The sequence below is a fragment of the Epinephelus lanceolatus genome, chromosome 21 (genome assembly GCF_041903045.1).
Source record: "Epinephelus lanceolatus isolate andai-2023 chromosome 21, ASM4190304v1, whole genome shotgun sequence".
In the NCBI taxonomy this organism is placed as follows: domain Eukaryota; kingdom Metazoa; phylum Chordata; class Actinopteri; order Perciformes; family Serranidae; genus Epinephelus; species Epinephelus lanceolatus.
The window spans coordinates 4010366-4037399 of NC_135754.1; the positions used below are offsets into that span (position 1 = coordinate 4010366).

The following is a 27034-nucleotide window of genomic DNA, read 5'->3' on the forward strand; positions in this document are numbered from 1 at the left end:
TGAAATAACTGATGTTTTTGGCCATTTGGGGGCAGTGAAAACAAGTTGTGAACACAACATTATATTATTGACTTATATGGTGAACTCGTTAGCCAACAGTTGCTTATTAACACATCCAGCAGTTACAGAGCAGCCTTATCATTCATTAGGAGTGGTGGTAGTGTGCAGTGGCTTTATCAGAGCATTTTCTCTCTTAACAGCTGCCTGCTACTGCTGAACACGACACTGAGAGAAGTGAGAGTGAACCAAAACAGTAAAGTTAAAAAACAATGAGCTTAAACTCACTATAGACCGAATAACAATGTTTATCTACATTAACCTCTAGGTATAAAATCCTAGCACCATGTACATAAAATCAAACAGCACTGAGCAAACACTGCCTAATTGGCAAGTTTTTAGCCACCTAAAAAAGCAATATCAGTTTAAGTGTTGCTACATTTAGAATATTTTTTACTGCTTTACCTTGCTGTGAGACAGACTTTCTGACTGTTAACTGAAGCCATTATATCAAAGCCTCCCGACTCCACTGACAAAAATAGTAATTTTACTTTGTACTTCACTGAGTTGCTTTTCCACAGCAGCCTTGATTGTTTAGTGTGTAAGTTAAAGCAGAGCAAATATTCAAATATAGCGTACATTTAACACTGCTTTCAATTTTTTAAGGTTGTTAAAATATGTTTTGCTGCGGCCCCTGACAACAGAAGTACATTGCTGGGCTTCTTTGCAAGTAGATTTGGTTTATCTAAAATGCTAGCAAAGCAGCAGGGTACATAAAATAAGCACAGCAGAAACACTGGATTGGTCGGACCACTGTGTTTAACTATATATCTTTAAACAACACAGTTACGGCTGATAATGACAACAGAAATCAGCAAGTTTGCAATATGTAACATATGTCCGCAAATGTAATCAAATGCCAGTTGTCTACCCAGACGTGACTGTTGTTAGCATGATGTCAGAGTGGTCTATAAAGCTCTCAGTAAAGTCGAGGAAAGCTACGGATTTAACTCACAATTCTGTATAGGTTCATCACTATGAGAGACACCATGAAGATTGTCATTTGATACACTTATATCTTAAAAATATCGCTAATAGCCATTTTAAAAGGACGACTTCGGTATTTTTCAACCTGGGCTCTATTTCCCCATGTGTATGTGTGCGTATGATTCATGGGTACCACTTGTTCTAAAATTGGTTCAGTATTGAGCCGCGAAACGAGCTAAAATGGTAACGGGGGCAAATGCATCCCGTATAAAAGTGCTTTTTTTCGCCACTGACCGGTTCAGATCGCCAGTGTTATCTCTGTAGATAGCATATTGTAGCGGCCCTGGGGCAGTGGTGAGTGTGAATGAGTGGAGTCAGCTGTCAGCCAGTCTTGGAGCAGAGAGGCAGATGGCATCCCCACTTGGTAATGTAAATGAGTATGTGTGTGTGAAGTGTGTGTTACACTAGAAGAGCGGAGTCTTTTACGTGCTACCCTCTGGAGTGTTACCAGAGTTTTTGGAGTGCTCAAATAAACGGGCCTTTTTCCCGAACGCAAGAACAGGATGTTGTGCAACACCCCGTAAGTTACAGCTTTCATAGGCTGCCTTTGTCGGATGGCGAGATGCTGAAGTTGTGGCTAGTTGTGCTACAAATGGATGCTAACACTCCTCTCCAGACACTGCGCCTTGCAGACCATCGGGTCTGCAGTGCTCACTTCTCCCAAGATGACTACTGCCAGCCGAAGAAGAGAAGACATCCAATCCCGAAACACCTCTTCCTCAAGAAAACGACTGTCCCACGAGTAAAGAGAGCTACAGACACAGTGGAGCAAAGCTCGTGACATCACACAGCCCAGAGGTAAGGGAAAGGCTAAGTTAGTATGCTATTTACAGAGATAGCACTGGCAATCTGAACCGGTCAGTGGCGAAAAAACACACACTTCACACACACATACTCATTTACAATACCGAGCGGGGACGCCCTCCGTCTCTCTGCTCCAACACTGACTGACAGCTTACTCCACTCATTCACAGTCACCACTGCCCCAGGGCCGCTACAATATGCTATCTACAGAGACAGCACTGGCGATCTGAACCGGTCAGTGGTGAAAAAAAGCACTTTTATACGGGACGCCTTTGCCCCCATTACCATTTTAGCTTATTTCGCGGCTCAATACTGAACCAATTTTAGAACGAGTGGTACACATGAATCATACACACACATACACATGGGGAAATAGAGCCCAGGTTGAAAAATACCGAAGTTGTCCTTTAAGTAGCTGCAGCAATACCATAACAAAACAAATAAACTCCCTACAGGTAAATAAAATACATAAATAAAAGAGGAATGTGCTTACATAGAAGGGTAGACACCAAAGTTGTTGGGGTGGCTCACAGACGGAGAAGGGGTTTGGTCCATGAATGTAGGTGTTCCTCCACTGGGTTCAGGGTTTGGGGTGGTGAATCTGCCAGGGACGTATGAGATCATGGATATATTAATCAATAAAATAATATGTGGCATGTCTAGCCCTAATGACTGACTTACAACACCTTATAATAATGACATATTTTACTAAGAATAACACTCATTTTTGACTGGCTGGCAGGTGTTGGTCAAAAATTAATTTTGTTATACCTTATAGACATACATTTAATGGCAACTATACTTTCAGTGTGCTTTACACCACCTCAACAGTTAACTCTTACAGGTTCCACAGACTTATTATGGGTTAACTAACTACAAACAAACATCTAGGTTCAAGGTTCAAGGAGTCTTTATTATCCCCGTGGGGCAATTTATTGTACAGCCAGCAGTACTAAACAAACAATTAAACAACAATCACTCAGACAACAATAAATAACCAGAGACAACAAAAAAAAATGAAGAGCAGGTCAGTCACTTATTCAGGAGAGCAATAGCAGCAGGGACAAAGGAATGTTTTAGTCTGTTAGTCCTGCATTTTGGCAGGATGTACCTACGCCCCGACGGAAGCAGCAGGAATTCACCAGCCAAGGGATGGCTCTGGTCCCCGAGGATGGAACAGGCTTTGCTTAAAGTTCTGAGCTGGTAAAGGGCAGTGAGGTCATTCAGGCTAATACCTGCAATTTTGCTGCACACTCTTACAATACCCTGCAGTCTGTTTTTGTTTCTGAGGGAGAGGGAGCCGTACCAACAAATGAAGGAGAAGGTGAGGATGGATTCAATAAAACAAGAGTAAAACATCCGCATAAAAGTGCTATCAACATTAAAATTACGCAGCTTCCTGTAAAAATACATGCGCTGGTGGGCCTTTTTTACACACAGCATCAACTTGAGTCTCGAAGGTCAGCTTGTCATCTATATAAGTCCCAAGGTACTTGTAATTGTTGACCAGCTCCACTGCTTCATTCTCAATCATAACAGGGGAGATGACTGTGGGATTTTTCCGAAAGTCAACCAACATCTCTTTAGTTTTGCTACACTGATATGTAGGAAGGAAGAGCTGCACCAGTCCATGAATTCCTTCACTTCAGGTCCATGCTCCAGGTCGTCACTGCTCAGAAGGGACACAATGACAGAGTCGTCTGCAAATTTAACAATGTGTCGCCCCACATGTTGACTGTGGCATTCATTTGTATATAAAACAAATAATAAAGGTGAAAGAACGCAGCCCTAGGGTGATCCAGTGGAGGAGACAAGAGTGTCTGACAGAACACCATTAACCCTCACACGTTGTGGTCTCACTGTTAAAAAGTCAATAACCCAGGCTATAAGACCAGGATCAATGTTATGGGAGTCCCTTAGTCTCTCTGCTAAAATGTGTGGCTGAATACAATTCAAATTAAATTAAAAGCGGACGAGAAATCAATAAATAAACGACGGGCGAAAGACTTGGCTCCCTCAAGATGAGTTAGAACAAAGTTCAACAGGGTGCCAACTGCATCTTCAACACCTCTGCCTGACCTGTAGGCAAACTGCAGTGGGTCCAAGTTATTTTGGACACAGGTCAGAAGTGATTCCTTCACAATTTTTTCAAATGACTTCATAACAAGGGAGGTCAGTGCGACAGATCTGAAGTCATTTAGTGATTTTGGAGATGCAGATTTGGGTACTGGAACTATAATAGAATTCTTCCAGAGTGAAGGGACCTTGTGAAGCTGGAGGGACGTTGAAAAAATAAAACTAAAAATATCTGCCAGCTGGACAGCACAGTTCTTGAGGACCCGACCTTCAATGCCATCCAGGCCTGGACTTTTACTCTCCCTGACACGCTGAAAAAGTCTACAAACTGTGTTCCTGTCAACAACAACACTGTTCTGTGAGGAGACAGTATTTTTAAAAACTGACAGTTCATCACTAAAGTCACAGGCATTAAAACGGTTATAAAAACTGTTCAGTTCGTCCGAGAGGACCAGATCAGGCTTCCCATTAAGGGATATGTTACACTTCTTGTGTTGCATCCCCATCATAGATTTTATGCCCTCCCAAGCAGGGCGGGAGCTGCCTGTACTTAACATGCTCTCAACTTTGTCTTTATACTTGCGCCTAGCAACATTGAGCTCCTTTTTGAGCTGCTTTTGAAGCTCTCTATATTGTGTGGTGTCGCCCTGCAAGAAGCAAATATTCCTCTGATTAATTATTTTTTTGACACCTTTTGTCACCCATGGCTTATTGTTAGGATAAAGGGAAATTTCCTTCCGTGGAATTATAGAGCTCTCACAAAAGGAAACATATGAGGAGACAACATCAGTGAGTTCATCCAGGTCCTCACAGACATTTATAAACAGATCCCAGTCCGTATCATGAAAGCAATCTTGGAGACAGTAAATTGATTCCTCCGACCAAACCGGAACCAAACGTCTCTCTGGCTTGTTTCTCTTCAGGACAGATTTGTAAGACGGAACTAAGTACACCGCACTGTGGTCTGACATACCCAGCGGAGCTCTTCTGAAAGATTTGTACGCTCCCTTTATGGAACCAAAACAAAGGTCCAGACACTTTCCATGTCGAGTGGGACACGTCACATATTGGTAAAAGTTACACAAGGACTTTGATGGTTTACAATGATTAAATTCGCCCAATATAAACTGCGGTGCATCCGGTGCTATCCCCTGCAGCCGCTGCACGGTTTTTAGCATAGCCCTAGTGGCTACATCGGCGTTAGCCTTTGGGTGAATATAAACCAGAGTGATGAATAACTGTGGGAATTCTCTGGGTAAATAATGGGGTAGCAGTGATACAGACAATAGTTCAATGTCTTTGGTGCATAATGTCTCCCTGACAACCACCATAGTACACCAGTTTTTATTAACACAGAGACACACACCCCTGCCGAGTGACTTGCCGGTCACTGCGGGGTCTCTGTCAAGGCGGTATGGAACTCCAAATCCATCGATCTCCAGATCCGGGGATGGATCATGCTCCTTAAGCCAGGTCTCCGTGAGGACCAGGACACAGGTGTCCCTGTACTCTGCAAGGCACCTGACGTTGCCCTGAAGCTCCTCCACTTTGTTCCAGAGCGACTGAGCGTTAGCCAGGATGACAGTGGGCAGCGGTATCCAATGGTGTCCCTGCCGCTTAAGCCTCTAGCGCAGACCGCCACGTCTCCCCCGTTTCCTGGTGCGTTTTGGCCCGGATGACCAGCTCCGGTTCCCCGTAGAAGGATTCAGCCGGTTAATCTCCGTGGGTAAAGCTGTCGAGGAATCCACAATGCCCTTCCCGGAGTCACGGAGCAGAAATAAGAAGTCACGGCTGTACTGGAGAGGTTTCCCATGCTCACAAGCACCAAGTAAAATGTGACTTAAAAACGTCAGAAGGAAAAGGATGCCCCCCAAACTAGAGTGAGTCCTTGCTGCCATTATCCTCCACAAGTGGTTAAAAAGAGTTAGTTAAAAAAGTTAGTAAGAACACTTAAAACAGCCACTTTAAACAGCCACACCAACACTCATCTTACACACTGCTGCTGCGTATCACCATGACCAGCGCCACTACATAACCCTAATCTAAAAATACCATCCAAAGCTACAGGACAGTCAAAATTACAAATAAGTAACTACGTGGTGTATAGTTCATAGCAATGCAATAATCTTCTATTAATTGCAACCATATTCTTTGAATAACATCATGGCAACTTCATGGCATCATCATGGCATCATCATGGCAACATCATGGCAGCATCATGGAATCATGTGCATCTCAACTTCAAGACACAAATTAAATGACACGTCCACAGTGCATTCAGAAAATATTCAGATACCCTCACTTTTCACATTATTTTGTTAGTTATTAAGTCCTGTCAGTTTTAAGTGATTTAACTGTGACAGTTTCAGAAAAGAAAGAAAAAGAACAACTTACTCTGGCACTACTTGTTTGATCTGTGGTTTGACATATCCATCCACTGCTTTTGCTGCAACAGAGACACGGCTTTAAAATCTACATTGCATAGTCTTTTCAACTTTACAGTGCCATCCATGTACTGGAGATGCCAACAAAGCATTTTTCATTTCATTGATGATATTAGCAGATGTGTATTTGGCCCATAACAGTGATGTTGGGTGTGAATAGAAATTAGCATAAATGATACATACAGAGTGGAGGGGTGTAGTACTTGGCAAAGACCTCGTCTTTGGGCCGGTCAGGGTAGAGAAACAGAAGGTGGTTCAGGTCACTGATGCGGTCAGCCAGGGAACGAATAGAAAAGTCCTTAGTTGTATAAGGCAACAGATTCCAGACCAGCCTCTCACCTAGCAAAAGACAGACACAGCCAAGAATTACAATCACTGGATTTATCAAGGCATGATATAATACTGTTGCAGGGATTAAGATGATTTATATACACTTTTCATGTTATGAATGTATGAATGCATGAGCACATAAGCACACAGGTGGAATTAAGGGCCAATACTGACTGCAGAAAATCATACTCAAGCAAACAAAAGAAATGCTGCGTTTCAGCAGAGCAGTTTTTGTATGCATTTCATTTAGTTATATGTTAATTTAATGAAGGATTAATTAATTAGAATGAATCCCCGTAAGAACTGCACTTAGTGTACGAGAGCTTTAAAAGCAGCACAGCAGTTGGGTACCTGGTTTGTTGGGGTTCTCAGCCACCCAGGCAATGGTGATGCCTCCAATCTCAGAGTCGCTGAATCGCAGCAAGAAGGTGCCATTGGGTTTGGACATCAGCATGTCCTGTGCCTGCTGCTTGTTTACAAAGCCCAAGATGGCCCTATTAACACACATATTTACACACAAGGTGAGGCAGAGGCTGGCTCTAAAGCGAGTCAAGGCCCATAGACCCCCATGTTTAAATGCCCAACTTTACAGCAGAAATAAACATATTTACAGCCTGGTACAAAATTAAAAAAAAAAAATCGATTTTGGTCTCAAAAGCTAATTTCCATGTTAATGACAACTGTACAGGGAGTGAATTTACATAAAATTCACCTGTTTAAATGTCATTAAGGGTTAAGGATTAAAGCTATGCATAATTAAGGACATGGCCACTTTGAGTGACAGTGGGTGCTCTCCATTGACAGGTTGCTACCAGGGTGACAACATTGGTTAGGTAATGTAACCATGGCGTAAGCCCAGATTCATAGATTATAGGGGTAGCTCTAGCTGTTGTGATTACAGTATGTTTTCAGTTCATGAAAGTTAATGGTTACATGTTGGTCACCTAAAAATTCTTGTTCAACAGATGGGGGTGGGGGAAAAAATTGATACAGCATAGTACTGCAATATTTTTGTGTGGCAATATCATATCCTCATGCAGGGCCATTTATTATTATTTTTTATTATATCAATTATTATTATTACAAATACAAATTAAACTTTAGGAAGCGTGCTAGAATAATATAATCAATAGCTTTTTCAGTCCACTACATGCATTTTGCTGCAAAAAAATGGCTGAAGTGAGATGAACAAGCTGAAAACTTAATCTTATTAGATAAAACAGATGTTGACAAAGTTTTCCTTTGGGGACATAATTTACAGTTGAAAAAAGGTAATAAATCACAATATATCGCAATATATGTTATCGCAATACTCTGCATATTGCAACATATTTAAAATCACAATAATATTGTATTGTGACCTAAGTATCAACATAATATTGTGTCAAGGATTCTCTGGTGATTCCCACCCCTACTCACAGACCCTCTGAGGAGCAAGATATTCATTTTTTCCAGTAAGTATTTTGTGTTAATGGTATTAAGCCCATTTTTGCTAACAAAAATGAGCATTTTCATTATCACTGTTAACCCTGACACTTGTTGCTAGCTTGGTTAGCATGATGCATTTACAGCTATGGTTATCTCCACCGTCGTCCAAATATAGTCACCTCTGGCTTCAAACATCCAAGATGGTGAAAGCAAAATTTCAAACTTGAAGTTTAAAAACAGGAGACAGCAATTAACAGATGATGTCACTGTGTCCATTTTTTAAATTTTTTTTGCAAAGTCTGTGGACACACCCCCATCTCTGACCAAACTGTCGGCAGGCGAGTTGCACCATGGGTAACGTAGGCACCAGGTTTTGACAAGGCAGAATAATGTGAGGAATAAACATAAAACAGTTTCTTGCCAAAGAACTCAGGATGAGTCATTACCCATCATTCCAGTGCGGCTTGAGATGTTTCTTCATGAGCTCCACAACTCCATCAAACCACTGCCAGAAGGTGAAGTTGCGTCCAGGTAAGCTCTCCTGTACAGATTGAACATACTCCATCAGTGTGTTTACATGTACACAAGAGGCCAGGACTTTTTGTGTTTAATTTTACATTCAGCTATTGAGCTGTGGAAACAAGCATGCCTCACCCGATTGAACTGGGCCCAGGATATGGTCATGTTACGGTAATCCTCAGGGTTGTTACTGCCGCTTGTAAAAGCTTTCTGTGCCAGGAAGACCAGGTTATCCTCCGACAGGCCACGCCCACTGTGCATTTCTGCCTTGTACTTCATATCGAGGGCCTCACATAGCTGGGGCCACAACACCTTGTCTGGCACGATGAACGGCACCCTGCCCTGAGGAGACACGGAAGAGTGAAAAATATGGAAAAGAAAATGACAAAACTAACCTTTCAATAGCATATTATGCTAACTACAACCTGACAAGCTGACACTGTGTTTGAGGTTATGGCGAACGATTACTTGATACAGTCACAACCTGACATGGTGAAGTAAAAGAAAAAAAAAAAAAAAAGACACCAATATGGAAAACCATCAACCATCCATGTACAGCAAACTCACCGGCTCAGCAAAGGCATTGTCCCACAAGACTGTGGCTGTGGCGTTGTTGTCCTGGCTGCCATGGACAATCACTACTACAGGCAGTGATAAAGTCTGCAGTTTAAAGACACAACAACAGAGACAATAAAAGATTTACAGAAGAAGAAGAGTCTTCTGGATTCAAACTTATGGAGTATTAATAAATGGTTAATGCCAGAAAATATCAGACTTGAGAAATCTTGGACAAAGCCACATATCTCTTGTTGAACTTGAATTAGTTTTTAATATCTTCCAAATAAGACTAAGACGGTGGAAAGGTCAAATGTCCCATCTGTTTACTTTGACATGGAAGACCAGCTCGTTGCCCCCGACACTGAACTGTGATTCAAACAGAACTGTGAACTTCTCCTCCGTCACTGACTCTGCACCTCGACGGTCTGAACGCTTGATCCTCTTCAGTGACTGTAAGAAGACAGGAAAAGATTGGAGTCATGTTCCTTCATAACAATAAATAGCCAATGTAGTGCATTCTAAAAATAACTGAACAACCACATTATTAATCTCTGGAGAGTGGCTGTGTATCAGGCAGACGTTATGAAGGTATTTCAATTTGCTTTTTTGACAAGCTGAGAGGAATAAGATACATCAGGCTGTAGATATACACTAGGGGTGTAACAATACAATACATATTGAACCGGTATAAGGCCTTCGGTTCAGTACGCGTTAAGAACCGAAGGATATGTTACATTTGGAAAAGAAGATATATAGCCTTAACTGTGTTGAATATAATGTTCTTACCAAGGCAGTGTTAAATATAATGAATATGAATATGAATGAATATATACACACACACACACACACATATATATATATATATATATATATACAGTACAGGCCAAAAGTTTGGACACACCTTCTCATTCAATGCGTTTTCTTTATTTTCATGACTATTTACATTGTAGATTCTCACTGAAGGCATCAAAACTATGAATGAACACATGTGGAGTTATGTACTTAACAAAAAAAGGTGAAATAACTGAAAACATGTTTTATATTCTAGTTTCTTCAAAATAGCCACCCTTTGCTCTGATTACTGCTTTGCACACTCTTGGCATTCTCTTGATGAGCTTCAAGAGGCAGTCACCTGAAATGGTTTTCCAACAGTCTTGAAGGAGTTCCCAGAGGTGTTTAGCACTTGTTGGCCCCTTTGCCTTCACTCTGCGGTCCAGCTCACCCCAAACCATCTCAATTGGGTTCAGGTCCGGTGACTGTGGAGGCCAGGTCATCTGCCGCAGCACTCCATCACTCTCCTTCTTGGTCAAATAGCCCTTACACAGCCTGGAGGTGTGTTTGGGGTCATTGTCCTGTTGAAAAATAAATGATCGTCCAACTAAACGTAAACCGGATGGGATGGCATGTCGCTGCAGGATGCTGTGGTAGCCATGCTGGTTCAGTGTGCCTTCAATTTTGAATAAATCCCCAACAGTGTCACCAGCAAAACACTCCACACCATCACACCTCCTCCTCCATGCTTCACAGTGGGAACCAGGCATGTGGAATCCATCCGTTCACCTTTTCTGCGTCTCACAAAGACACGGCGGTTGGAACCAAAGATCTCAAATTTGGACTCATCAGACCAAAGCACAGATTTCCACTGGTCTAATGTCCATTCCTTGTGTTTCTTGGCCCAAACAAATCTCTTCTGCTTGTTGCCTCTCCTTAGCAGTGGTTTCCTAGCAGCTATTTGACCATGAAGGCCTGATTGGCGCAGTCTCCTCTTAACAGTTGTTCTAGAGATGGGTCTGCTGCTAGAACTCTGTGTGGCATTCATCTGGTCTCTGATCTGAGCTGCTGTTAACTTGCCATTTCTGAGGCTGGTGACTCGGATGAACTTATCCTCAGAAGCAGAGCTGACTCTTGGTCTTCCTTTCCTGGGTCGGTCCTCATGTGTGCCAGTTTCGTTGTAGCGCTTGATGGTTTTTGCGACTCCACTTGGGGACACATTTAAAGTTTTTGCAATTTTCCGGACAGACTGACCTTCATTTCTTAAAGTAATGATGGCCACTCGTTTTTCTTTAGTTAGCTGATTGGTTCTTGCCATAATATGAATTTTAACAGTTGTCCAATAGGGCTGTCGGCTGTGTATTAACCTGACTTCTGCACAACACAACTGATGGTCCCAACCCCATTGATAAAGCAAGAAATTCCACTAATTAACCCTAATAAGGCACACCTGTGAAGTGGAAACCATTTCAGGTGACTACCTCTTGAAGCTCATCGAGAGAATGCCAAGAGTGTGCAAAGCAGTAATCAGAGCAAAGGGTGGCTATTTTGAAGAAACTAGAATATAAAACATGTTTTCAGTTATTTCACCTTTTTTTGTTAAGTACATAACTCCACGTGTTCATTCATAGTTTTGATGCCTTCAGTGAGAATCTACAATGTAAATAGTCATGAAAATAAAGAAAACGCATTGAATGAGAAGGTGTGTCCAAACTTTTGGCCTGTACTGTATATATATATATATATATATATACATATATATATATACACACACACACACACACACACACACACACATATATATATAAAATCTAAGCCTAAGCTTACCATGTTTCTGAAGTGTGCACTTAGGGTGCCAGTGGCTTGGTGATACTCCATTACACAGTTGTTGTTAAGGATTTCTCCACTGCTTTCACTACCAAGGCAAAAGAAAACAGTTGTAAAGGATTAACACACTCTTAGTACCTGTAGCCGGAAATATTGCTATCTGAAGATAACTCATTTAACTGTTGATCTCAAATAATGACTAAACCACCATGACACTATTTTTATTTGTGTAGTTATTGCCAATTGCCTCTTTAAGATCTGACGATGTACCTGGTATAATCACCCATTCTTTTTGCCTTTTATCAGCTGAATGTCCATGTTTTTTACCTGTACATTTATCATTGTCACAAGTCTCCATGCTGGCATGTGCTCCTCACCTGTGCGTGCTCTCATTCTTCAGCAGAGCTTTGGCTTGCTGCTCGCTAACAATGACAGCCTTGACCTGAGGTGGATTCATGTGGACGTTGAGCTTCCCCCCCACCAGAAGGCGCACTGTGGCTGCAAACTTGGTCTGGGTCTTTAACACCTGGGGCGGCTGCTTTTCAATGATAAAGGTGCTGAAGAGAAGAGGGGACAATGACATGCTGGGTTGGTCAACATTTTCTCTCTTTGGAGGATTTCAATTATCCAGAGGTAGTGATATTGATGATTGGACATTAGCTCAGTTAAGGTTGAGAGATTCTTTCCATAACAACCAAAAAGAGAATCAGTGAGAAGGCACAACACTGACAAAATCATTCAACCACACAGAACTGCTTCTTGCCATGAACACACACAGCTCTCACTTCAATTATACAAGGACAAAAACTGCTTGTTGTATTGGTCTCTGCACTCTCTTGCAGCAAACCCCACAAGATATTAAGAATATGCCGTATTTTAGGCCCCGTTTACAACTGGTATTAACATGGATCCTGGGTGATTGGATCAAAAAAGGACAGCTTTAAGTACAGGTTAATTTGTGTATGAAGCAGGGAAGTGATATCTGATCACAAGAGGTCACTCAAGGTGCATCCAATGCCAGGTATGAACAGACAGACTTCAAGCTGTCCACTTGTGATCCCATCACCCTAGATGCACGTTAATACCAAATGTAAGTCCAGAAAGCACATAAAGACCAGACAGGGAAAAACCATGACCTATTCAGTATCCTTACAAGAGTAAAAAACTCTCCCATTGCTCAATGGGCAGGACAGAATCTGCATTTCTACAAGTCGGTTTCATTTCAACATCCTTACAATAATGTTCTCAAGGAGTCTAAGCAGTGTGATACCACCTGTATAACAGCCAGTTGAACAGCAACAACACAACAGCATAGTGACACAGTTACACCTCTGCTATACAGAGGAAGGATTGCAGATGGGGAGTAGCTAGTAGCTACATCTGCAACAACAAATCAACTTCTTGCTTGAGGTAACTGTTATTGTACATGGTCCCTTACAAATACATGAAATGACAAGAAAAGGAAGGCAGGCTTTTTGCTGTGTACTGCCAGCTGATAGCGAAAAATTGAGGCTGAAAACAACTTATGTGTGGAACAAGGCATTTCACTTGGAATAATCTGGAATAGATTATATTCAATTAATAATTTGATGAGTATATTCACAGGTTAATGAATTACTATTTTAAACAGAGAGTGACTGTGTTTCAGGTGAGCAAGACAGAGGGAGAGAGCGAGTATAAAGAGAGAAGTAAAGCAGAAACTTAACGTTATTCAATAATTGGGCAATGCAACTGTGGTGTAATTCTGTGGTTTAGTAGCAGTGTAAATATGGAACTACACTGCAGACTGTGTTTTTGATAAAGGAGAGATGAGGGTGGCTGAACATAGATTGTTAAGCCCCACCCCCTGAGTGTCTCCCATATGAACAGAGTGAAGAAAAGCATCTGTGGATGTCCGGTGCTTGAGAAGTGATGGAATCATGGGATGTGTATAAATAGGACGTGTTAGTTTAGCTAGTTTTTTCACTAGATCAAATGTCTTGGAAGGGGATGGTGAGGAACAGGGGGTGGAGTTTGGTGGTGCAGCACAGATGGATGGGGTACATGGTAAAATTTTAATTGAATAATAGCCAATTGATAAGATAAAAATTAAGACATCTGAATATATTTTTTGACAAAGTTAGCAAACTTTGGCTCAGTCCCTCACAACCTCCTGTGGACAGCATTCGACTTCTTCAGGGTCCCAGCAGCTCTCACAAACCTTGTCAAGGCCTACTTCCAAGACATGCAGCTCTGCTTGTCAACGGCAGAACACACCACAGCATGGCAACATCTGGAAGTGGGGGTCATGGCCATAGAGGTGATCATTCGGGCACTGAATCGCAAGGACAGGGAATAAGACCTGGTCTGAGGCTGCCACCTGTCAGAGCATACATGGATGACCTCACAACACTCACCACAACCAAGACTTAAACAGTGCGGCTGCTGAGAAAGCTTCAAGAAAACATTGAGCTGGCTTTCATACTGGCAATGAGGCTATTCCAACTGTCTCAGAGAAGCCTGTGAAGAGCCTAGGTCGATGGTACGACGCCTCTCTCAAAGGCAAAGAGCAAGTAGATCAGCTCAGGAAGGACGTAGCCAGCGGCCTGGAGAACATCAACAGAACCATGCTTCCTGGCAAGTTGAAGCTCAGGTGCATGCAGTTCTGACTACTTCCACGCCTCACGTGGCCCTTAACCCTTTATGAAGTTCTGATCTCAAAGGTGGAAAAGCTCGAGAGACTGGTCAGATCATATGCAAGGAAGTGGCTTGGCCTTCCCAGGTGCCTCAGCAGTATTGGGCTCTATGGCAAGGGAATGTTAGACCTGCCCATTACCAGTCTATCAGAGGAGTACAAGTGCACCAAAGTAAGACTGGAGATGATGCTACTGGATTCGAGTGATCTATTTGTAGCCCAAGCTGCCCCCATCCTGGCTACCGGGAGGAAGTGGACTCCACTGGCTGCAACTGAGCAGGCAAAGGCAGCACTAAAGCACAAGGACATTGTTGGCCGAGTGCAGCAGGGGAGGAGTGGTCTTGGGGACAGCACACCAGCCTGGAACAAGGCCACTCCATCCCAGAGACGCAAGCTGGTGGTTCAGGAGGTGTGTCGGGAAGAGGAAACAGAAAGGTGCGCAAAGACTGCGGCGCAGGCAAAGCAAGGGCAGTGGATGATGTGGGAAGGAGTGGAGAAGAGGAAGATCTCCTGGCAAGAGCTGTGGGAAATGGAGGCATTCAGGGCAAGCTTTACCATCAGGGCTGCCTACGATGTCCTTCCATCTCCCAAAAACCTCAGCCAGTGGTATGGTGAAGACCCCACATGCCCATTCTGTCCAAGTCCAGCAACACTTAAAGCTGCCCTGTGGAGTTTTTACATATAAACCAGTGTCCGTTACATTACAGCCACTGCCAAACAAGTTATTAGGATGATCATTGAACACATCTCCACCACACAACAGTCTCTGGTTTGCTTAGAAGCACTGTTGCCTCTCAGGAGCGACATTCCCACGCTGTCGCACAGGAAATCATGCATCTGACGTAGAGTTCAAAGAGCGCATGCGCAGTTGGAAATGTCGGAGACGACGAGGCTAGCAGAGGAGCCACTGAAAGATGTCTGAAAACCCAAAGAAACGGTCCAGGAAAGCTTCCGAAGCCTCTGGAGCTGGTCCCCCTGGTCCTCCCCAACCTCCGCAACGTTCAGAAGAAGGAAAAAAGGCAAAACGAGAGAGTGACACACACAGAAATCAAACCAGAGTAAAGCCCATTTCACACAGAGCGCGCAAAGCGCAGACCTCAGCCGACGAACCCATTCATTGTGTATGTGCTACCGGGGCGCAAGAGCACACCGCTCTGCCGATGAGCTGTCTGTATTGTAATGAATCACTCACGAGCAGGAGACCAGAGTAGCGTTCGGGAAAAATGCCCGTTTATTTGTGCACTCCAAAAACTCCGGTAACACTCCAGGGGGGTAACACGTAAGAGTCTCCATCCCAAACTCTGACTTTCTAGCGTAGCACACACACTTCATACACACATACTCACTTACAGTACCCAGCGGGGCAGCCCTCCCCCTCTCTGCTCCACCAATCTCCAGCTCGCACACTGACTGACAGCTGACTCTACTCATACCACACTCAACACTGCCCCAGAGTCGATACAGTAGCCTGGAGCCGGGAGCGTCACTCGTATTGCCGACGTCATCGAACGGCGCACGCTGACTGTTCTTGTTGCAGTACTTGGAAAAACACGGCAGATGGCGCAAATGGGCAAAACTCCACAGGGCAGCTTTAAGCACATCCTAGTGGGCTACAAGACCAGCCTCACCCAAGGCTGTTACACCTGGCGGCACAACCAGGTGTTAAAGTGTCTTGCAGCAGTGTTGGAAACTCGACAGACAAGTGTCAACGCCCTTCCTCCCCGTCATCCCGCTGGCAGGCAACAACATTTGTCCAGGAGGGCGACGGTCAAGCCAGTCTCACCACCTCAAGACACTGGGCAGCTAGGCAGGGCATGTATTGGAAGCTGCTGGCAGACTTGGGCCAGAAGCTCTGCTTTCCACCTGACATCATGTCCACCAACTTGCGACCAGACCTTGTGCTATGGTCAGCCTCGCTCAGGCACGTGTACATTATCGAGCTGACAGTGCCCTGGGAGAGTGCAGTGGAGGAGGCCTACGAGCGCAAGAAGCTGAGGTATGCTGAGCTTGCAGCCAATGTACGACAACAAGGCTGGACAGGTAAGGTACAACCAGTGGTAGACGGCTGCAGAGGGTTCGTAGCCACCTCAACATCCAGGCTACTCCGGGAGATGGGAGTGCGAGGGTCAAGGACCTCTCCAGAGCCGCTGAAAAGGGGTCAGTGGCTTTGGATAAAGAGGAAGGACTCCACCTGGGCCCTCAAATGAGTAGATGGCATCTAGGTGTCATGGGCCAATCAGCAAAACAACAAGGAAGGAGGGCGCCCACTTGATAACCCAGAGGATGCCATCTCTCACTTGAGCATCCCACAGAGTCTCTAGCAGTGTCTCAAGTGTGCAATAAGGGATATTAACATATAGTCCTACACAACAGATCAGATACTTATAAAGTCATCCGAAGTTTGCTGGTGTTAGCCAGGAAAAAAGGAGAACTTTATGTGGGACTTTAACTTTGGCAAGTCTCCACATTAATATAGTAAAATTGCTTGATTTTTAGGTCTGTATGTAGACAGAGATGTCCTTTTATTGTCAGGATTATTTTCCAGCAACTCAAAATTAATGACCTTCCTAACAATTTAGTTGGATTTGTTATTTATAATTTATAATTTATAATTTATAAGACCACAGGTAACATGTTTTATGCTCCCTGTGAATAACCCAAATAATCTTTATTCCATACAGAGTATGTATGTATTCTGTGTTAACACCTTATTTTGAAAAGTGACATAGACATATGTGTATCCTTTGCTGTTTCAACGCATAGCTGGTTTGACCGGGGAGATGTGAGTGATAGCTGGCTTGACTACAGACTATTACTCGGTCAGCCCCTGTGTTTTTTTGGGGGGGTCCAGAGGCAGCGTCTGATGTTTCTGCATCCTTGGCTGTCAGCTTGATGGTGTTTGTCTCTTTCAAAGAACTTAAATAAAGTGTGTCTTGCAGTAACTTCGCCTGCTACAACTGAAGCAAATGATTTGACTACATATTTAAAAGATACAAGTACTATGAAAAGGTAAAACAACCTTTTTGCGCACAAACAAAAAAACATGTCGTCAGAAACACAATATTTGAACTTTTCATGATTAAGGGAAATTATTTCAACCATATATGTGTCTTAATATCTGTACATTTATTTTATAAAATCAAGTGAAGGAAATCAAAAATTCCTCATCAGTCAGACAAGGTGTGGGTTTAACAGGTGGAGCTGTCTGCTCCCCAAACATATTAGCAGGGGAAACACTAATCATGGTGTCAGCTAAATGTAATGTAAAAGGTACTAGTTGAGTCAATTCTACTTAGCAGAAAAAGAAAAGAAAGTCAGTAATATGAATGGCACACTTTAAATCACTGACTGCAAACCACTCCAGCCTTATCCAATTCCACAAAACACATGTAGACTGGATGGACAAACTCCTATCATAACCCTGCCTGCATCCTCACAAGAAAAGTCCTAGTCATTGTTCTGAATTTGTATTGCTCCTCCTAAATCAATCTGATGGAGTCTCCATATCAGAACTGATTCTTTTCAAAAGCATGTACCAGTGGCCCAGTCTGACAGTCCACAGGCACTGTCCTTCACACAGTACTGTGAGGTTAAGTCTAGTTCTTACCTGGTAACCAGCGCAGAGATGATATCGGTGATGTCAGCATTGAGTTTGCTCAGTAGTTCTTCCATGGGGCCAGGCAGAGGAAGCTGCTGGGTAAGATGTTCACAGCGTCTAATCTGCTGCCGGTTCTGCCAGATCAGGTCAGCCAGCTTCTCACACCTGGTGACAGGGAGAGGGGTGGAGATACCACCACAGTGTGGAAGGAAAGGGGAAGAGAAGAAAATTAGGCTGAGTTTCTCTATGTGAGAATATTTATGCATACATCGGCATGCATTTGTGTCAAAATTTTAAAAACTCCTTGAAAGTGTTCTTGAGTTATCTTGTTCACTAGAATGAGACAGATGCAAGGTCATACTGACCTTGACCTTTGACCATCAAAATCCAATCAGTTCATTGTTGAGTCCAAGTGAATGTTTGTGCCAGATTTGAAGAAATTCCCTTAGGGTGTTCTTCAGATATCAGGTTCACAAGACTGAGAGACAAGGTCACAGTGACCTTGAACTTTGACCATCAAAATCCAATCAGTTCATTGTTGAGTCCAAGCGAACGTTTGTGCCAGATTTGAAGAAATTCCCTTAGGGTGTTCTTCAGATATCAGGTTCACAAGATTGAGAGACATGGTCACAGTGACCTTGACCTTTGACCACCAAAAGCTAATCTATTCATCCTCAAGTGCAGGTCAACCTGTGTGCCAAATTTGAAGAAATTCCCTCATGGTGTTGAGATGTCCCATTCATGAGAATGAGACCAAGTGGACATTTGTATCAAATCTGAAGAAATTCCCATGACGCTTTCTTGAGATATTATGTTCACAAGGATGGGACAGATGAACGGACAACCCAAAAACATAATGCCTCCAGCCATGGATATCACCAGCACGGAGGCGAAAAAAATAATTCAAACTTTCCTCTAAATCAGATCAATCAATCACATTATATATTAGTTATAATTTGATAGTCAAGTTTATACCAGGACTGTAGGACATCCAGTCCCCCCTCATGAGGACCTCCATTTCCAGCCAGCTGCTGCCTCCTCTTCCACTGGATGAGTTCCTCATCAAGGATCAGAGTCTGCTGCTTCCTCAGCAGGGCCAGGGTCTTCTGGTGTTGTTCTGACAGGTCCTGCAAACACACCACCAGCTGCATGCTGAGAAACATTTGCATATGTGACACTCAGTACGTCAACATACACAAAGAAAATACAAGGAGACATTAATTTATTGGGATATTGTGTTGCTGAGGTGCTAAACACAGAGCTACTGTGATGTAACTTCAGAGTGTATCTTTTAATTTGTGTTAAACTGTGCAGCAGCTTTTATACCTGCATTTTTTCCAGCTGCTAAATTTCAAACAAATGTCTTCTGCTGCTGTTTAGTCTGCAGTGATAACTAATATTGGAAATAATCAATCAATCAATCAATCAATCAATTTTATTTATAAAGCCCAATATCACAAATCACAATTTGCCTCACAGGGCTTTACAGCATACGACATCCCTCTGTCCTTATGACCCTCGCAGCGGATAAGGAGAAACTCCCCAAAAAATAATGTCATGAACTACCCCTAACGGAAATCAAGGAAATCAGATTACTGCAGAATAATAACACAGTAATAATAATGCAGTAATATTATTCAATATAATAGAAAAATAGGGATATTATTCCATATATTGAATATATCTGCTGGGGATGAAGCATCCAACGCAACTCAGAACCAAGTGAGAACCAGAAGGAAAAAGCTATGGTTGAAGTAGCCTCAAACAGGTTTGTTTGTGCTTGTTTGTGTGCCTGGGCAGCCTGAATCATCATCCTGCAGTGCAAACTACCAAGCTCTGCTGCAGCCTTGGAGTGCAAGAGTCATGCTGTCTGAATCTGTATCCAAAACTTTTGTTCAATAAATCATTTCCCACCTTATTCGTGAGGTCTGTCCTACTTAGGTGCTGTAGGAAAAAATACAACGTATAAAATACAATCTCTGGGGCGTCAGTAGCGTAGTGGATAGTGCCGGCGCCCCATGTACAGAGGCATCGCCTCGCTGCAACGGCCGCAGGTTCGAATCCGGCTCGCGGCCCTTTGCTGCATGTCAGTCCCCACTCTCTCTCTGTCTCCCCATTTCATTCTCTGTCCTGTCAATAAAGGCAAAAAGCCCATAAAAAATAATCTTTAAAAAAATAAATAAATAAAATACAATCTTTGTCCCGTTCACTGATTTGTTTTTCACCATAGAAAGAGACTCTAGAACCAACTGCAAGAAAATGAATAAGTCTATCTATTATCTCCTGACTAGAAAGTCATAATAGTATGTGCAAAAGGACATGTGATTATGAATTAATTAGACCAGAAATCATACAAAGCTCATGAGCAGGACCCTAAATTAACACCCGCCGAGCATCAAAAATGCAGGTAGATTTTCCATTAAGCGAATAAATCTCCAAGGGCCAGCCGCCAAACTGGCAGGTAAATGTTTGTACCAAAATAGTCATGTAATAACAGACTATGCTGAGTCTCTACCGTGTTTTTGGGGTTATTTAGGGCCACGCTGCTCTGCTGCTGCTCCTCTCCTCTCCTGTCAATGTCGGAGCTTCACAGATACACACACTACGGATGTGTGTTTATGTGTGTCTAAACACAGTGCGAGCTGATTATCTCGAGCGCTGCTAGTATTGCTGCACTCTTTACGGTACAGGACATCAGCCGATCTGCTAAAATATCACTTGCCGCTGGTCTGCTGCTAGCTTCTGTTAGGCTAATGTTTAGCTGAAGGTTGTGAGTTGCCCGCATTTTTATGTTGGTAATAAAATAATAACATGGAGGCTCTTCATTGCCTCCCACATTATAAACTGCAGCGCATTACAGCTTCACTCCTTTTGTTCTTACCTTTCACAATAAAAACCCTAGACATTTACACTGCATCACTGCTTACCAGAGAAAACTTATTAACATAGTGAGGCTGTGGTGATGAGTTGGTAAATATATTAAAATCATTTTGCATGACATTTTGCTTTGGCCTCTACTTAAAGGTTGTATTCAGCATAATACCGTATTGTCTAAATAAAATGTACTGATGTACTAATGTATATATGATACAAAAAGCCAATGTATTATTTTGGCTAGTAAAAAAATATGCTTGGCTGGTGGATTTTTTTCAGCTACCTTGGCAGGTGAGTCAAATGTTAATTTTGCACACTGCTCTTGAGTGAAATGTATTTTGTGGTGGTGCTCTGGCACTTTGGGTTTGAAATTCGCTTTGCAGTCAGGCTGATATTTTGGTGACAGTGCAGAGGGTGCACAGGTACATCTTTGCAAGTGGCCTTATAGGGCTCAAAAGGGCACGTGACTTCGCAATGCATTGTGTGTAACCAGCGCCATTTTTACGGGCGAATTGTTTTGTTTACATTGCGTTGCGCCGGGAGAGAGATGTGAAGTAAGAGATTTAAATGGACCGGGCAAAGGAAAAGTGTGTCGGACGGTACCAAGACAAGCTGGACCCTGTTCCAAAGGCTCAGTACCTTGACAAAATCCAGAAAATAGGTGGAGTGGATCCATATGAGCACGGAGACTGGATTCAGGATTTAAAAGCCCTGCCGCCGTTGACTGAAGCTGAGCTTGTCCTCTATCTCGTCAATGGTATAAGTTATTATACCGGCGACGAATTTAGGAATAACAAATCTTTAAGGGCTCATGGGCAAGCAAACTTTGGGAGGTTGCAGGACCTCCAAATTTTACGCCTTAAAGAGAAGACCGTCGTCATTTCAGAGGTATGTAAACTTTACAAGCCTCACTGTGTCCCACCTACGTGTGGTGCTGCCTGTTTGCTTGCTTAGGTTTTGACTAACATATCTTGGTGTCTGCTGGACCAATTTATTTCAAACAAAAAATATTTTGAAGCCTGAAATCCACTCTGCATTTATGTGGTAAATATGTATGGGCTTCTCGGTTATTTATTTCAGAATTAGGGCATTTTCACACCATAAATCTCTAACTCTCCATCGTCATACAGTACAGGCCAAAAGTTTGGACACACCTTCTCATTCAATGCGTTTTCTTTATTTTCATGACTATTTACATCGTAGATTCTCACTGAAGGCATCAAAACTATGAATGAACACATGTGGAGTTATGTACTTAACAAAAAAAGGTGAAATAACTGAAAACATGTTTTATATTCTAGTTTCTTCAAAATAGCCACCCTTTGCTCTGATTACTGCTTTGCACACTCTTGGCATTCTCTCCATGAGCTTCAAGAGGTAGTCACCTGAAATGGTTTCCACTTCACAGGTGTGCCTTATCAGGGTTAATTAGTGGAATTTCTTGCTTTATCAATGGGGTTGGGACCATCAGTTGTGTTGTGCAGAAGTCAGGTTAATACACAGCCGACAGCCCTATTGGACAACTGTTAAAATTCATATTATGGCAAGAACCAATCAGCTAACTAAAGAAAAACGAGTGGCCATCATTACTTTAAGAAATGAAGGTCAGTCAGTCCGGAAAATTGCAAAAACTTTAAATGTGTCCCCAAGTGGAGTTGCAAAAACCATCAAGCGCTACAACGAAACTGGCACACATGAGGACCGACCCAGGAAAGGAAGACCAAGAGTCACCTCTGCTTCTGAGGATAAGTTCATCCGAGTCACCAGCCTCAGAAATGGCAAGTTAACAGCAGCTCAGATCAGAGACCAGATGAATGCCACACAGAGTTCTAGCAGCAAACCCATCTCTAGAACAACTGTTAAGAGGAGACTGCGCCAATCAGGCCTTCATGGTCAAATAGCTGCTAGGAAACCACTGCTAAGGAGAGGCAACAAGCAGAAGAGATTTGTTTGGGCCAAGAAACACAAGGAATGGACATTAGACCAGTGGAAATCTGTGCTTTGGTCTGATGAGTCCAAATTTGAGATCTTTGGTTCCAACCGCCGTGTCTTTGTGAGACGCAGAAAAGGTGAACGGATGGATTCCACATGCCTGGTTCCCACTGTGAAGCATGGAGGAGGAGGTGTGATGGTGTGGGGGTGTTTTGCTGGTGACACTGTTGGGGATTTATTCAAAATTGAAGGCACACTGAACCAGCATGGCTACCACAGCATCCTGCAGCGACATGCCATCCCATCCGGTTTGCGTTTAGTTGGACGATCATTTATTTTTCAACAGGACAATGACCCCAAACACACCTCCAGGCTGTGTAAGGGCTATTTGACCAAGAAGGAGAGTGATGGAGTGCTGCGGCAGATGACCTGGCCTCCACAGTCACCGGACCTGAACCCAATCGAGATGGTTTGGGGTGAGCTGGACCGCAGAGTGAAGGCAAAGGGGCCAACAAGTGCTAAACACCTCTGGGAACTCCTTCAAGACTGTTGGAAAACCATTTCAGGTGACTACCTCTTGAAGCTCATGGAGAGAATGCCAAGAGTGTGCAAAGCAGTAATCAGAGCAAAGGGTGGCTATTTTGAAGAAACTAGAATATAAAACATGTTTTCAGTTATTTCACCTTTTTTTGTTAAGTACATAACTCCACATGTGTTCATTCATAGTTTTGATGCCTTCAGTGAGAATCTACGATGTAAATAGTCATGAAAATAAAGAAAACGCATTGAATGAGAAGGTGTGTCCAAACTTTTGGCCTGTACTGTACATGGGTGGGCACAACATGGAGTTTATCTTTATTTTTAACTTTCACTTCTTAACCACAATTTAGGACAAGTTCACTCCTGTGGAGACAAATGAGAAACAATGTTTTTAGTGACATCAAGATGTGTACTTTTTTTTTCTTTTTTTAAAGACGGGATTAAAAGTCCTGACTAGGGTTGTCAAAAGTATCGATACTCTGAAAAGTATCGATACTCAAACGCTGTATCCGGATACAATACTAATTTACAAAAGTATCGATACTAACAGTGCACGCCACCTTAGCGACTGTCGGGTGCGTGCGACGGGTCCAACAGACACGCACTGTGCAGGCAGCGTCTGGCAGGCACAGAGCCCTCGCTGCAACCCAGCTTGTTGTTGTTGCTGTGCATGCATGCATGCACACATTTCTGTTGCTGTAATATGGCCAGGGCGGCTGCAGGAGGATCAGAGCAGCCAGTTTTGCTCAAAAATGATAAAGGAAAAAGCGCTCTTTGGAAATATTTAGTGAAGTGAACACAGCACGCTGCAGACGGCAGGTACAGCCCCTCCCCTCACTAGCAGCTGAGCAGCTGGTGTCGCCAGCATCAAACTAAAATATAACTTCTAACGTCAATGTGGGAGCTAAGCAGAAAACTTTATCAGTCATGCCTGTCTGTAACATTAATAGACATTGTAAATGTTAGTTTAACAGGACAACACAATTATGTGTGTCTGAAAAGTTATGTTAACTGCAAAGTCACAGATTGAAGCTGAAAAAACGTTTGGTTTCTCCCCCTGGTTCTCTGATCACATAGTGAGGTAGAAACAGGAGCATCCTGAGCCTAAACTACCAACTCTATTTGATCAGCAACGAAAATATGGTGCCAATTCACCAGAAGCACAGAAAATAAACAGGGCTGAAGATAAATACATTTGTATGGACAGATCTTGTTTCTGGTTGTAATTTATTTTGGGGGGATTTTTTTGTTGTTATCATTGATGTTACTGTTCTGATCTTTATTTAAAAAAATGACATAATTTTTTGCTGCTGTATCGAAAATGGTATCGAGTATTTAATATTTTCCTGGGTATCGATATCGAGTTTGAAATTTTAGTATCGTGACAACCCTAGTCCTGACTGCACAGCTGTGTTAGATTTGTCCCTAGTTCTATTTCAGTTTTTGCTATCAAGCAGTTAGTGACACAGCAAGTCCATTTTCAAACGATACAGTTACTTTTAAAATGCTAAAACAACAACAACAGACACAAGCGTACCGAGCGTTGCGAAACATAAACAACTTTCCAATTGCCCACAAAGCCACCTCCGCTACGTCACCCTTTTGAGCCCTATATGTTCACTCTTGAAATGCATAAAACACACACAAACACTGCTGTGTAACATCAGTTACGATATGATGTTAACATTTACAACAAGAGATACTGTACAGCTATGACTGAAATGGCGTCAGATTTATGTGATCATATAGTAGCATATTACAACTTCAACAAGATGTGTTTTAGTATGCCTGTATATAGCCCACCATGCATACTGAACCTACCTAATCAGTGAAGTCAATAAAAGCATGTGCAATATGATTCTCTGATCCCTGACAGGCACTCATAAGGAATGTTGTGTATACTTGACTGGGTACTTATCTGGCCATATATAACTAAGAACTCTACTTTCCTCTGTTGTTGTGCAGTGAAAAGACTATGGCCTGCTTAAATACCTTGACATCTTTTATGCAGCTGGAATGCAATCAATCCCTGTAGCTTCTTGAAAACAGGCTGACTGGTGAAAGTGCAAAAGAAGCAAAAGAGCAAGACCAGGATCCTTGTCAATACCTTTCCTTTCCTGAATCATTTCTGTGTTGTTAGTATGTTTCTACTGCAGAGCCACAGTGTGTGTGTGTGTGTGTGTGTGTCATGTGTGTCTTGTTCTCATACAAGCCTGTATTTCTGTAGTGTGCTGGCTTCTCTGGTGAGCCAGGCCTCCACCGTGGCCCTCTTGCTCTGTAGGGTGGTCTCCCGCTGGGTGCGCTCAGCTGGGGGCAGTGAGGACAGGCTGCTCAGCTGGGCTGACAAAACAGGAAGAAGGAGACAGGCAGGGCATTACCACCAACAGCTAACACAAAACCATTGATCTCTTCTGGGCAAGGAAGGTAATTTTGGTAACTTTTGACCAGCTTGTGACTGCAGGTCATTTTTCTACAAAGATACAAGTCAAAAGCCCACCAAGCAGACCAGTACGACTCAGTTCAGTTCTGTACGCATTTTTTCCGTTTCCAGTGTAAAAAGTTATGGAAGGTACTAATGGAACCATTCCTTACGTCCCCATTTTTGGGCATCTCTCTGTTGGGGTATCTAGCACATAGATCTGGTACTAAAAGGTGGAGCTAGAAACATTGCAGTCCATTGATTGGTCAATAGCAGACAGTCACTGTTGCTCAGGGCTGAGTTGTGGCTGGTTTTATATAACCAGTGTTCATACCATGGCAAGTTTTAAATACAGTACCAGTCAAAAGTTTGGACACACTTTTCCATTCAAGTACAGTAAATGGGAAAGTGTGTCCAAACTTTTGACTGGTACTGTATATTAAACCCCGTTTCCACCAAACACTTTCGGTATGGTACCTTTGGAACTAAAAGTAACCCTTCAGACATGGTACCTAGACCCTAGCGTTTCCACTGCAAACATCACTCTTAAATGGGCAGGGCTGTTGTCACTCACTGCTCTGTCCAACACTCACTGTATTTCCTCATTACCGGTGACACAGAGGGAAGTCCATAGCCCCTTTTACACTGCCAGATTTTCCACGAATGTTGGGCCATTTTGCCAGCAAGCTGCGAGCGTGTAGACACACAGAGCTGGATTGGCGAGTTGATCCAAGATGCCCAATTTTCCGCTTCATAGGGTAGTCATAATGGGGGAACCTTTTTAGTTTAAAGATGACAGACACTGTAAAGATGAGCAACTGGGGAGACAAGGAATTGCGCGCCTTCCTTGCCCTCACAAACAAAGAGGCCATTAACCGTCAGATGACAGGGACAGTGAAGAACGGGCCGACTGATGAGAGAATCGTAGAAGGACTGACCAGCCGTGGCTTCCCTCCCACGTCACTGTTTACGTCACATGCTGAGCTACACGTTCTGTTACTTGCTCACGCCCCCCATTGCCCCGAAAGAGGCGCATTCTGTATAAACAAAAGTAAGTAGGTGGCATTTTGCTGCACTCCCTGATTTTGTTTTTATACTGCCAATGCTGAACGAAGACTGATTGGGCTTTTCTGCACAATTCATGTTTAAAAAGTGCTCGTGCCTCGTTTATCAGAACGAACAGAGTAACACGCCGT

At 43.0% G+C, this 27034-nt stretch overlaps 1 protein-coding gene across 1 annotated transcript in view; it reads right to left on the bottom strand.

The window, feature by feature from the left end:
• LOC117247445 (signal transducer and activator of transcription 5B-like) overlaps positions 1-27034 on the bottom strand; it is a 44914-nt gene that overhangs the window by 5435 nt on the left and 12445 nt on the right. The window contains exons 6-18 of the mRNA XM_033612012.2: positions 25629-25759; positions 19049-19200; positions 18083-18238; positions 12179-12358; positions 11802-11889; positions 9531-9653; positions 9213-9305; positions 8781-8987; positions 8573-8667; positions 7050-7192; positions 6552-6707; positions 6319-6370; positions 2342-2449 (exon numbers count right to left, since the gene is read on the bottom strand). Coding sequence (XP_033467903.1) covers positions 2342-2449; positions 6319-6370; positions 6552-6707; positions 7050-7192; positions 8573-8667; positions 8781-8987; positions 9213-9305; positions 9531-9653; positions 11802-11889; positions 12179-12358; positions 18083-18238; positions 19049-19200; positions 25629-25759 — 1684 coding nt within the window. The remainder of the gene's footprint in view (positions 1-2341; positions 2450-6318; positions 6371-6551; positions 6708-7049; positions 7193-8572; positions 8668-8780; positions 8988-9212; positions 9306-9530; positions 9654-11801; positions 11890-12178; positions 12359-18082; positions 18239-19048; positions 19201-25628; positions 25760-27034) is intronic.